Source organism: Rhyacophila brunnea, unplaced genomic scaffold (genome assembly GCF_057557595.1).
Source record: "Rhyacophila brunnea isolate RB1 unplaced genomic scaffold, BYU_Rbru_1.0 scaffold_1, whole genome shotgun sequence".
Lineage (NCBI taxonomy): Eukaryota > Metazoa > Arthropoda > Insecta > Trichoptera > Rhyacophilidae > Rhyacophila > Rhyacophila brunnea.
Window position 1 is genome coordinate 48,488,689 of NW_028232751.1, and position 13,456 is coordinate 48,502,144.

Below are 13,456 nucleotides of genomic sequence, written 5' to 3' on the forward strand. Positions count from 1 at the left end.
CAAAATCATCCCGCGTGCCATTGGTTCACTACCACTGATATAGAACATGTACATAAAACACAGAGAAATAAGCATTATGCCTGATTTTAGATTGCGTTGTCAAACTTCAAATTGCAATCACTCCAAAATATGCTTTCGAGACTTACCAACGTACGTAAATTATACTTGCAGTACAATAAATTGGTCGTATATGTGAGCGTCACCACCAAGCAGCAATAAATTCCATATTATATCGATGAATCTATGTGAACCAATACCTGGAATTTTCTTCGTTGCATGTTTGAACTTTCGACGCCATTAATTACAATTTTAAAACCAACTGCGCCGACACAAACTTTTAATTACTTATGAAACAAGATGAAACTCGGTTAAGTAATCCACTATTTTACAATATCAAACTTTTAATAATTTACTTCCTTACTTTTTGTCTATCACGTAAAACAACAAAATGGCGCGATACCAATTATGGATTAAAAACTAATTATTTTCCCGTGGAAACATATTATTTTTAGAAGTCAATATTTTATTTTATGCTTCATTCTATTAAAATATTATAAAGCTTGTTGAACATGTAGGGGTCGTCGATGTGAGGGCCAATGGTGTTGTGACGAGGAGAGATGAGAAGTCGTTGTCGTGATTATGAAGGGTGTGAGTTTATTTAAATTGCGTAAGTACATGTGTACAATTGTTACAATAATGTGAATCACAGCACAGAGCGATGTGCTTCGGTCGAAAACTTACAATCGAATAATTCTCCTTTCATCAATCATGACGTACTAATTATTATTTTTATCAACTTATAATTATGTAATAATTAGGCTATTAACTAACTAAGTGAGAATAGATAAACAAAGATTATTGTCGCGGTCATTGATCTACAAAGTTAGCTATAACTTGATACCTAAATGGAAATGCCTATTAATTCAATTTGTAATATTATGTAATATCGCCATAAACGTACATACTTTGAAAACACCTTACAGCCGTATCCATACAGTCTCGAACCGCACTCTACGCAGTTAGTGGTTTATCGGCGGAATAAGAAAACTATAAAAAATGCATACGTCACGAAGATGTGTACAGGAATGCGCACCAAACTTTAAATGGCGGCGATCTGCGCGATCTGTCAGTGTCACTTTAATATACGTCTAAAATGAGTTCATTACAACAAGCGTTTAGTAGGTTTAATTCGTCTTGATTGAAGTTAACTGCTCGTCGCCGTTGGGCTATAGATGGATTCATGATGGTAAAAATGCTAAAATTATAAAAATGTATACAGATATCGAGGATCGATGGAAATGTCAAAATTTTCAATGAGCCCGCAAAGCTGTATTGCCATATTATGAAATGTTTACTGGGTATACTTTATCCTTTTGTGCATTAAGAAGTATAAAATAAATATGATATTATAACAAATAAATTTATTTAAAGTTCATGATCATTATCTCAAAATGAGACGCCTACTTAGCAATCGAGATCTTAACCTAGGTCTGAGACTGCGTATGGTACGTTGTTATGTGCTTTCAATTCTTTTCTATGGTATGGAAGTATGGACGCTAAGCCAAGAGATGTCACGGAGACGGAGACGGAGATGTCACGGAGAAGCTTTCGAGATGTGGCTGTATAGACGCATCCTCAAAATTCCTTGGACTGACCGGGTGACAAATGTTGAAGTTCTCAATCGAATGGGGAAGGACCGAGAAGTTTTACGTATTATCAAAACCAGGAAACTACAATACCTCGGCCACATTATGCGAGGACAAAAATACAGCATTCCCCAACTTGTCATTCAAGGAAAGATCAATGGGAAGCGTAGCAGAGGACGGCGCCGCATTTCGTGGCTTAAGAACCTCCGTTATTGGTACGAGTGCAGCTCCACCGAACTGTTCCGGGTAGCAGACGACAAAGATAAGATCACCTTGATGGTGGCCGACCTCCGCTAGGGGATGGCACAATAAGAAGAAGAAGATCATTATTCATTTATAATTATTACATTTATATGGTACCGTTTGCACATTTTTACACCTATTCACAATTTCAAAGTTTTAAATTAATTATCGGGGAATCAAAATTTAAAAGTTGGTAACATTAGTCACGGCATGACGCGTATTACGTCAGCGACGTGACATCACTATTCAACGGACTCTATTTTAGGTTTATGCATGCAAAGTTGCATTAAATAGCTTCAATGCAGTTTGCTGTTATATGCACACGCCAGTTAGATATTATTATATGTTTATTAAAAGAAATCTTTGACTCAAAAATCCACATCGCACGTCGGGTAAAGTCACAATGTTATTTGGATTCAAAATATGAAAGTAATTAGCGACTAGGGGCCTTATGTTAGAACTTGCGAGTCCAAGTCGCCCGGTCGACATTACGTCATATGACATCATTGTGATGTACTACCGGAGTGATAATAGCATTCTAGAAATTAACGCTGCTGAAACACTGGCGTTATCCATTGTCCTCATACACAAATAGGTGTTTCAGTATGTTTGAGCCGTGTGCATTGGGCGGCTTGCCTCGACCGTGTATTGGCTTACGTCACAATTACGTTATGTCGTCGGGTGCCTTAATGTCACAAGTTTGAACATAAGGCCCTAGGTAACAGTCAGTCTATTAAAATTTCTTCTAAATTAAGAAACCTCTTCATACTGGAATGTAGACCCAATAAAAATACCGAAGCCTTATATATATTTATGTTTCAATCATATCACTCAGCATTAAATGAGTAACATACTTTAATATGTATATTTCGTTGTCAAAACAATATAATAGAGCGATAATAATTGTCAGCATTTCCTCAGTCATAACTAGATCAGTAGGGTCATTTATGATTTGTGAATTGCGACAATATCTCTTGTAATATATGTACTGCATTTGTATAAATTCGAAGGACAATGCATGACTCCTCACTCACTCATCGAGTCCGTCACGAGATGCACTACTATAGTCAACCGTCTCAAAGTTCCTTAATAATATAATCAATCTCTTGATCACATCAATCTCACCAGTACGTCGTTACCTGCAATTATCTTTACACACCTCATCCACCCCCAAATATATATGGCGAGGGGTGGAGGTAGGCTATCATTTAACATAAATAGTGCACACTAAACTTTGTCAATCGTGCTTTTTTGTTGTCATTGAACTAAGAATACAATTTGCGGATGGTGCTGGTTAGTTTTTAAATTTCAATTAAACCCTGCCTAACACAAGCCACAATAGTTTAGGTATGATATGGGCGATTCGACAAAAATATTATAAACTTTTTCAGTCATACTTATTTGTTTTCGTTGAATTAAGAATATTCTTGTAAATAAGCATCTATAAAGTATCTGAAATTATGCCAAATTTTAGATATTTTATTTTAGAATATTTTTTGACTATTACTTACAATGGCTTAGATTAAGCAGGGTTTAATTGAATTTTAAAAACTAACAAACATACTTTAGTCTTAGTTCTATGAAAACAAATACATTTGACTGAAAAAGTTTAGTATACCCCAATAATGTCAGATATCAATAGCCTACCTCCACCCTTCACCACTGATATATATATATATAACTCTCCACCTGTACCAAGTTGGCTCGACTTGGAATCTGTATAGGTATTAATTTTTTCATAGCCTGGCGTGAAATTTACTGAAGTAGCCAAGGGAATAGATATAATATTTCTACCGAAATTAGTTCGGGACTTACGCGGGGAAATAATAGTGATACATGTGTCCCAGTCGCACTCACTGATGTTAATAGGGAAACGAGCGGCGTTACTTATTTCTTTCTCAAATTTCACGTTGAAAACATTTTATTAATACAAGGTAATCAGAAATCTCATTTCCTGAATGTATAATAACACTTTTATTATATGAAAAATGACGTGCTGTCAAATAGTTAGACAGATTAAAAATGAAAAATGAAAAGCTGGCGAGTGTTAATAGAAATACCAGGACTTCGAACCGTTATTTTTTTTCGTTTCGGTTTTCGTTCTGGTTCAAGTAAATATATGTATTATATCGGTTTGGTTCCGGTATTCATTCCGAAAAAAATAATGGTGTTTTTTCCGGTTATCGGTTCAGCTCCGAATGATTAATTTTTAAATGTTTTTATTTGTATTGAAAATTTATTTTCTACCATAATTTAGAGCATTTTATAGTACTAGTATAACAGCCCGGCGACATGCTCTGAAACCATTGGTTATTTATGCTGCACCGCACGGCCGTAGCCACAATTAAAAAATATACATTATAAATTATGAGAATTATGTCGAGATGCGTCACACGACCGTAAATGATATCTTCACGCCTTGAATTTGACACACATGTTTTAAATTAAAAAACAACATTAACGTGCATATTTGAACATGCCTACTGGATCGAAAAAACCGACATTTTTTTTTCAATTCGGTTCCGGTTTTCGTTCCGACAAAAATAACGGTTTTTCCGGTTTTTGGTTCAGTTCCGGCTCGAAACCCTGAGAAATACTTTTTAATAACAGCTATATACCTTTTCCACTGAGAAATGTAAGACTATTAACAGATACTTACAAAATTGTTCATACAATTTTAGTAATAATAAACACTAAAATAAATTATATTGTGATAATAATTCAAATCGTCGGTAAGCTTTTAAAACCTCCGAACAGACAATTTTGTAAAAATATATTTTTTATAGTATTTTAATTTTAATTTTTGTTACTTTGTACTATTCCATTTGAGTCGTTTTTGTGACTCAGGTTTTGCTTTGATCTTCAGACACTATGAGCACCAGTAGGCTGAAGGGTGGAGGTAAGCGGTGGGGCTTCGAAATAAATAGTGTACTCTTAACTTTGTCAGTTTGTTTTCATTAAACTAATAATACAAATTGCAGGTGGTAATTGATTAGTTTTTAAAATTCAATTAAACCCTACCTAGACCAAACCATAATAGTACTCGTAGAGGTAGGTTATGGAGATCTGACAAAAATAATGTAGACTTTGTTAGTCGTACTTATATATTATTTTCATTGAACTAAGAATACAAATTGCAGGTATTTTTTTCATTCCATTAACTATTATAATTGGAACATTTCTTTTCGTTGAATTAAGTTGGATTTTAAAATTCATTAAGCCTTGCCTTAACCAACCATAAGAGATAAAAATTATTCTTCTATCTATAAAATATCTATAATGATGTATGATTTAATGGCATAATTTTAGATATTTTAAAGATACAAGAATATTTATTATTTAATATCTATTATGGTTTGGTTTAGCCAGGGTTTAATTGAATTTTAAACACTTAGCAATACCGTCTGCAATTTATATTCTTAGTGCAACGAAAGCAAATAATTAATATGACTGACAAAATTTAGTGTGTACGATTTATGTCAGATCTCCATACTCTACCTCCACCCTTCGCCACTGATGAACACTCACCAAAGGTAAATGCACACCGACAACGAATACAGTTAATTCACGTTTTTGTTTATTTTAAACTTTTTCAATAAAATAACTTGAAAACCTTATTACCTACTAAGTAAAGTATTAAGAGTATAAATATATATTTAAATATTTCAAGTGTTTGTATAAACAAGTTATACACATTGTTACATTAAAATGGCTTTACTTGTAAACAATGGAATCAGCAATGTGTTGGGAATTTAATAAATTGGCTAAATAAAATTAAAAAAAAAGAAATAAACAATGTTAATGTAAATACTCCATGTTGGTAAATTAAATGCATCAAAAGGCTTCAGTAAAATGTCAGGTTTTAAGAAGGTATATTAGTTTAATATACGTACTTACATGCAAAGTTTATTGAAGTTATACTTCATTTGGCGCGTTTGTATCGATCGTAAATCAGATCAGAGTGTATTTTTGGCGTGTGACATGTAACACATAATTTATTTTTTCACACGAAAAAAAACGCACCCGATTGAATTCGAACCACCGATTGTTCGGTTATCAACCGAACGCACTTCCTTTACGCCACAGTATACTACCGCAATCGTGACGATTATACAGTATACTATAATAGTTTAAAATTCTTCCGTTGCCTAGGCAGCGAATTTATTATTGTCGGCCATTTGCAATTCCTTACGTAAACAAACGATTAAACGTCAGTGACAGTTGGTACTTTAAAAATAAAAACAACGATATACCATTATATAATTTAGTAATATAAGTTAAAGTGTATAGAAATAAACCAATGGCGTTCCAATAAGCGGTCCTTTTTCTTGAGTGTGTAATTTACCAAGATAATTAAGAGCTAGTCAAAGAATCTAGTTTATCACAAGTTTTGTTTCTTCTTTCTTTCATTTTCATATCACCGTACTAATTCCAATGTAGATAGTCATCACGTCATGGGAGCTATTACAAATACTCAATGACGACAAACTAGCCATTGCGCGTTATTTAAATAAATCAAGAGTTATACAATGATATAATTAGGTTAAAAAAAACTTATAAAGTATTTTCTTGACTCCAATAAAATTTTAACTGCTTAGCGACGAATTATTATTTATTATTTTAATTAAATAGTTGATGAAATTAAATCGTTACATTCCGAAATTATAGATCTTCTTTGTGTGCCATATCCGTTAACAGACGTCGGCGATGAATTTGGCCATTTGGCCCCTGTCCGTCGCTGCTCTGAACAGGGATGGAGTGCTGAGCTCAAACCAGTCCCTGAGGTTTTTGAGCCAGGACGTTCTACTTCTACCAGGGCCTCGCTTACCGGAGATCTTCCCTTGAATGATGAGATGTAGAAGGCGATACTTCTCGGGATGCCGCATGATGTGGCCAAAGTATGCCAGTTTCCTGGTTTTTATTAGTTTGACTATTTATTTGGTCTTTTTCATCCTTGACATCACCTCGACATTTGTAACTTTGTCCTTCCAGCTGATACGAAGCATGCGCCTATACACCCACATTTCAAAAGCTTTAAGTTTTTTGAGAATCGTTTCATTGAGCGTCTAAGCCTCTACTCCATATAAGAGGACCGAGAAGACGTAGCATCTCACCATTCTAGTTCTGATTCCCAGGTGTATATCATGGCTACATAATACTTTTTTTAGACGAGTAAACGCCACCCTGGCTTTCTCGATTCGGCATCTCAATTCCGTGGTATGGTTCCAGTCATCATCCAGAGTGCAACCCAAGTATATAATGGAACGTGTTCTCTTTAATAGGACTCCCCATACACTGTGCACGTTCTCTGTCATCTATATGGGACTTACTTACACTCATGTATTTTGTCTTTTTAATGTTCAGATTGAGACCGTATTTATCACAGGTCTCCATTACCTTGTTAATGAGAGTTTGTAAGCTTTCTCGACTGTCTGCGATGAGTACTGTGTCATCTGCATACCGCAAGTTATTGACAAGGACTTGTAGATACCGTTGTGAAATATAGATGTATCGTTTGTGTAAGATTAATACGGTGAAGTGTTTTCAGGATTTGATAGACGCTACAAAATTCGCGAAAAAAAAACGGAATAATTGTACTTAATAATAAAAATCACACGGACTTGGGGTTGTATGAAAAAATAAATAAGATAATAACCTGACCAATCTGTCAGCTTGGTAAATTAAAAAATATTAAGACATTTACATTATTATTCTGAGCGCACGTTGTCTAGTAGATGTAGAACGACTCTGAAACTGGAGAACACGGATTTAAATCTTGGGTGAGGAAAATATACATTTACTATTATTATTTGTTCAAATGTGACTGGATTGAGTAAATCGATCTAATTCTCTGAACAAATGGGTAACAATAATTAAAGGGTTGAAAGTCAATATGGTTTAAGTGCCAAAAAATTCTATAACAAGTTTTTTACTTCAATACAATCTATATTACAAGCCTAATAATATTCTGAAGTTTCTAAGTTCCTAACTATACCAATTTTGTCACACAAATACATTTAAATATAGGCCGGGTCTATGTGACCCTACATACCCCTCTACATTGAACGTTTCAATATTGCCCATGTTTAAACATTTTATTCTTCCTTTGTTTATATTATTATCTATATATTTATTATGTAAACTTATCATATTATACTGATGTTCTTCAAGTTTTCATATAATTTATGTATAGCTTTATTCTTTTTTTTGTTATATCTCAGTTTCACATTTTTGGGACTAAAGCGTCAATTACATTGAGCTTATTTGCGAGCTGTTTGTTGGCGAATTTAAAAGCGGGCAGCTACTGCGATTTGATGATTACCCACAAAACTTTCCATTCGCTGAGAAGCCACAAGCCAGCGACTATTTTGACAAAACGTAGTTCGTTTTTTATTGGGAGGTTGCTACTGCGCTCTACTGCGCAGACGCAGTAGGCCCATACGCCGGCGTGTAGCGTGTAAAGTTGACCGGCTTTCAACTTTTCTCGGTAGAGTGTTTACAACCTGCTTGTTAGCTTGTTAGATGCTTACACTGGGCGACTTTACAGGCAGATTGTAAATTCGCCAACAAACAGCTCGTAAAGAAGCTCAATGTAATTGACGCTTTAGACCCTATTGACTTTCAACCGTTAAATTTATCCTAAAATAAAATTTTAAGACTCGGCGAAGATTTATAGATAATAATTATTATTGTAGATCCAGACAATAAAAAAAGACACTTTTTTTATTTTTAATTAGTGCATAAAAAATAATTATATGAAGGCTACAAAGACTGGCTTCAGTTTATATCAAATCGTCTCTGTTCTGGCAGAGACACACTAACTGGAGAATACTAGTTTTGAGTAATTTGACTTTGAAGTTGTTAAAATGTTTGAAATGGTCTATCACGTGAGTTTATTAAGTAATCATAAAAAGGATGACTTTAAAATAAAGATTGTTTATTTATTAAGAAGGTTTCCAGACGGTAAAGTTTGAAATAAGGAACACGTTGGTATAACTAACTCAATATGCCATTTTTTCGAATTAGTGTCTTCTGCCAGAACAGTGACGAAATATTGCCTAGTGAAGATCTGATTTTATTTATGTAGTTAATAACAGTGGCAATATTTGATATTATATTATTATAAATACCATAAAAAAGTATTGTTAAAATTTAATATAAAATCATATTTTGGAACATAAGATTCCATCCTACTGTGTCTGCGCCCTTAAGAATATAACAATGTATTATTATTTTAAGACTATGTCAGTCTCTGAAATTATGTTACAGCTTGCGTGAGTACTAGTATGTACATAGAATAAAACATTTTATCCCGGGGAGAGTCAAAATGCGTCATTGCCTGGCCTACAGTCTTGCAAGATTTCTGGCTTTCTATCTTGTGTTAGGCGCGTAGTCAATCGCGGAACGTAGGTACATATACCCGGAATTTTCATATTATATTCAGAGGGTCAGAAGACATGTTAAGTGGTACGTGAGAAGCTCCTAAACATTATTAGATACTTCAGTGGTGAAGTGTTTTTTTTTTTATTCTATATTGAATATCATAATATTCTAAAATTTGTACATAGTTATGAAGTTGGCCGTATCACGGTTCGCTGTGATATGTTATTTCGGAAATAGATGGCCGTATGGTATTGAGATTAAATTCGTATTTAAATAAAACAGTTACAAAAATACAGAAGAAAATAAGTAGATAAGTAAATTATAAAAAAAATCATTTCGTATAATAAAATATATAAATTCTTTTAGGTGCTCGTAAGTATCATGTTGTACCTATTAAATATTTGATAATAATGACATTATTATTATCATATATCTGACACAAGTCAATATCAAAGTAATATTCTTGGAACATTGGTATCTGAATGCCACTGATATGCGGTCATATATTTCCAGTAAGTTGGTATGACAGCAACTAATACGTATAATTTACGTCATGTAACCACTAAATTAAAAAAAAGGTTGTTAGTCAGTGTAGTGAAATTATAGTAGTGTAGTAATTATAAGTGAATACATAAATACACAGACTTTGAGAAAACCACATAAATATATCGTGACTTTACCGGGAATCAAACTCGAAGCCTTCGACTGAGAACCTAAGTGCTTTATTAACCGTAATTGATTAGAAAGCTGACGGCCTTTTAATTGACCAAATTTATAGTACTCAGATAAACGTAGTTATATGACATAATTCACTAGATTCATAATATATGTAATGATTCATAAACATTAAAGAATCGAGCACTCATCCAGAAAGTAAAAGATATGAATTTGATCACGCACTCTTTCTAAAATTGTATATGTTAAATTATTTAATTGTTTTGGAGGCCCCTTTTCGAAAATTTGTCCCTTGCGCAAAACTATCATTGAGTGTACTTTTCATTTCTTTCTCAATCCATGACCGATTGAATAGTCAGAATTCATGGATACAACGTGATAGTTCCAAATGACACCATCAGTTTGCAAGGCGATGCCAGCATCCCGTAGCTGCGCCGTATACACCATGGTCCTTAATTCGAATTCCGATTGACTTGAAGAAAAGGCAAGCTATGTCGAAACCCTCCAGAAACAATTAATGTAGTACGTGGCCGAGTCAGCTCCAAAGTCATTTATTCACCATCGATGTGTGTTACAAACATTGTTAATGTCGTCAGGATTTTTTTTACAATGTTCATACTTTCTGACGAATTAATTTTATGTTTTTGAGTCTGTAATTATATCTTAATAAGTATGAATGTAAGTTATTAATGCTGCACTTTTCAAGTTATTAACGCGATCACTTTAATTATAGTTATTAATTATATTAATTAATTATAGTTATCAAGTTATTAACGCGATCACTTTAATTATAGATATATTGTTTATAATAAACTACAGTGATAACGAAATAGATTTAAGGGGAGAATTGTTTTATATTGCATTCTGTTATATAATAAGTATATAAACAAGTTGGTATGATTTAAAATACAAATAGGTCTCGCATAGTTTAGTGGTTAACGGATAAATTCGATGATCGGGAGGAACAATCACATAAGTCAATATTGCATGTTTTTCAGGACGCAGTCTGGTGACATTTTTTCAAAGAAATGTTTCCCTAATTTTTAAAAATCATCATTTCGAAAGAGGTGATTGATTTATGCAACATTATTTTTTTAGAAAAATATTAAATATTACAATAATAAATACAATAAAAAAAATCATAAAATTCGACTTAGGTAGGTATGTGATTGTTTTCGTAAATACCCACTTCTTCCAGTTCTTGTGAATATCCAGTAAATTATAGTTAATAATTTATGTTAATAATTCATAGGGTTTACCACAAAGTCTCCATTGAAAGACAATATCACCTATCTATTGCGAAATTCACAACTATTAACAATATGGTTACTTTATTTTTAATTATATGTTTTTTGAGGGAAATGTAAGTATTAGTAACTTTTTTCCATATACGTAAATATTTCGCGTCTTCCTTTTTAGGGCCTACAGTAAGTTTACGATTACACTACAGTGAAAGTATAGATGATATTATATGAATGCCAAACGAAAAATGAAAAATATTGCAATATATATAAGTATCTAAAATTACGAGTGTAATAGAAAATTAGCTGAAAATATGATTTTATTTAGTAATAAAATTAAAACGATGTATAATACACATACAAAAGAATAATATTTTACATAATCGTAAAACCACTGATTTACTAAAATATTGCTTTATTCAAAAATACAAACTACGGCATTTACAATAACACTAGTTTATGTTATTACTATAATACGTGTAATATTATATGATCATCAAATATTATTCTTTATACGTATATGATAATAGAATAATGGCATATACTCTACAAAGCCAACAGTTTGTTCAGACTTGGGTCTCAAAGATAATCCAAATAATTCGTACTTTTTGACCTTAACACAGTCAGTCATTAAAATATTACTAAATTTATATAATATATATTATATTACTTAAGTACAATGAATATTATTATAATACTCCAAAATAATTTATTAGATAGGTGTCTAATAATATTTTGTTTTTCTTAGTATGTCTTACACGTTTTATTTTTTTAATACGTATCGACGAAACTGATATTTGTCTAATATAGCCTTCGAAAAAAGATTAGATAACAGTAAACCGAAATGTATTATAAAAAAATAAAATACCTTCAAAAGTATTAATTGGCTGAGTTATAAATACCTACAATAACGACAATAACAAAATATATATTAAATTCATCGATGATTGCAAGAAATCTATTATTATAAAAGAAAACATTGTCTACGTGGTGTTTATCTGTTGTCCATTGTGTGCAGAAAATATGTTACAGAAATAATTCAAAGGATATAAGGTGTAAATCTAAAGAAAAACATTGATGATTTCTAAGAAACTATGTTTCAAAATAATCCAAACCTTTAAACTTCAATGCGTCTGAAAATATCACTGAAATAACAACTCCTATTTGTTGACGCTTTTATACTATTATATTTTATCACCTTACAATATTTTCTTTATTATTTGTTTGTTTCAAATTCTTTTCACTATATAGTAAATAATAGTAGTTTCCTGCAAAATACTTATTTTGAAGGATAATTTCTTCCACGTCTGTCCAGTCAAAGTCTGTCGGCTCAAAGAATATGCTCTCTCGATTAACGTGTTGGTTACCGTGTATATAATATTATTATCTCTTCATAACTTTTCCTTTATGTAACATAGAACTATTTTTCAGAGATCAGTTATTATCATACAATCTGCAACCACACTATGTAACGTTAAGGCTTCGGCCAGATAGGTAGGTGCTTCTCTAGTGCTAAGCTAAGTGCTGTGGTTGTCTACTAAAAATAGTACTGCCACATTGCACGCTACGTGCTTAGGTACAAATTCATTTGACATTTGGGAGCGCTCAAGTCAACAACGATGTCACTCTCAAAACTAACCAGAAAGCTGCATCTCACAGAGAATTTATGTCTCTTGAAGTCTCAAATTCGAACTTGTTGGGTGCATAATGTCAATTCATCTCGAAGTACTCTTGGAGAGTTTCAGCTTCTCGATAAAGAATTTCGGAAATACGATGAAAAGTTTTTTAGTTAAAAGTTCAAGAAACATTTGTTGGGAAAATTAAAAGAGATATTAAAAAAGGTTGATACCACAGAACAGATAATAAATAGAATACCGATAGGCTATATTCAATACGCCGCACGTTGAAGCAGCGTTTTGAGTGTGTTCCTACAAAAATGAAGCACTCATTATGCACGTGAAATAGTGTGTGTAATACACCAACATTAAATGAGCGTAAATGCATAAACTGAGAGCAGTTTTCGGTATTCGACGTACAACATATTCTTGACACGTGTGTAAGTTTAACCCGGATTCTTCCTTACTAGAGACGGTTACCTGCTATCGCCTTACCCGTTGGGTATAGTTCCCATTATTTCTGAGTTCCCTGGTTAATACGCATTTCAGATGATCTATAACATCCGAGGAGCAACTTGTTGTAAAAATGAGAAGGTAGTAAATCCTTTTGCATCTCTCTGCCTCGCAATATTTTTTCGTCTATAGGCACACT

The 13,456-nt window shown here is 32.8% G+C and overlaps 1 protein-coding gene across 1 annotated transcript in view; it reads left to right on the forward strand.

Moving 5' to 3' along the window:
* Positions 1-6,678: 6,678 nt before the first annotated feature.
* Positions 6,679-13,456, forward strand: part of mfr (ferlin family C2 domain-containing myoferlin misfire) — a 91,305-nt gene continuing 84,527 nt past the window's right edge. The window contains exon 1 of the mRNA XM_085945741.1: positions 6,679-6,787. Within this exon, the coding sequence (XP_085801867.1) occupies positions 6,767-6,787 (21 nt within the window). The 5' untranslated portion in view covers positions 6,679-6,766. The remainder of the gene's footprint in view (positions 6,788-13,456) is intronic.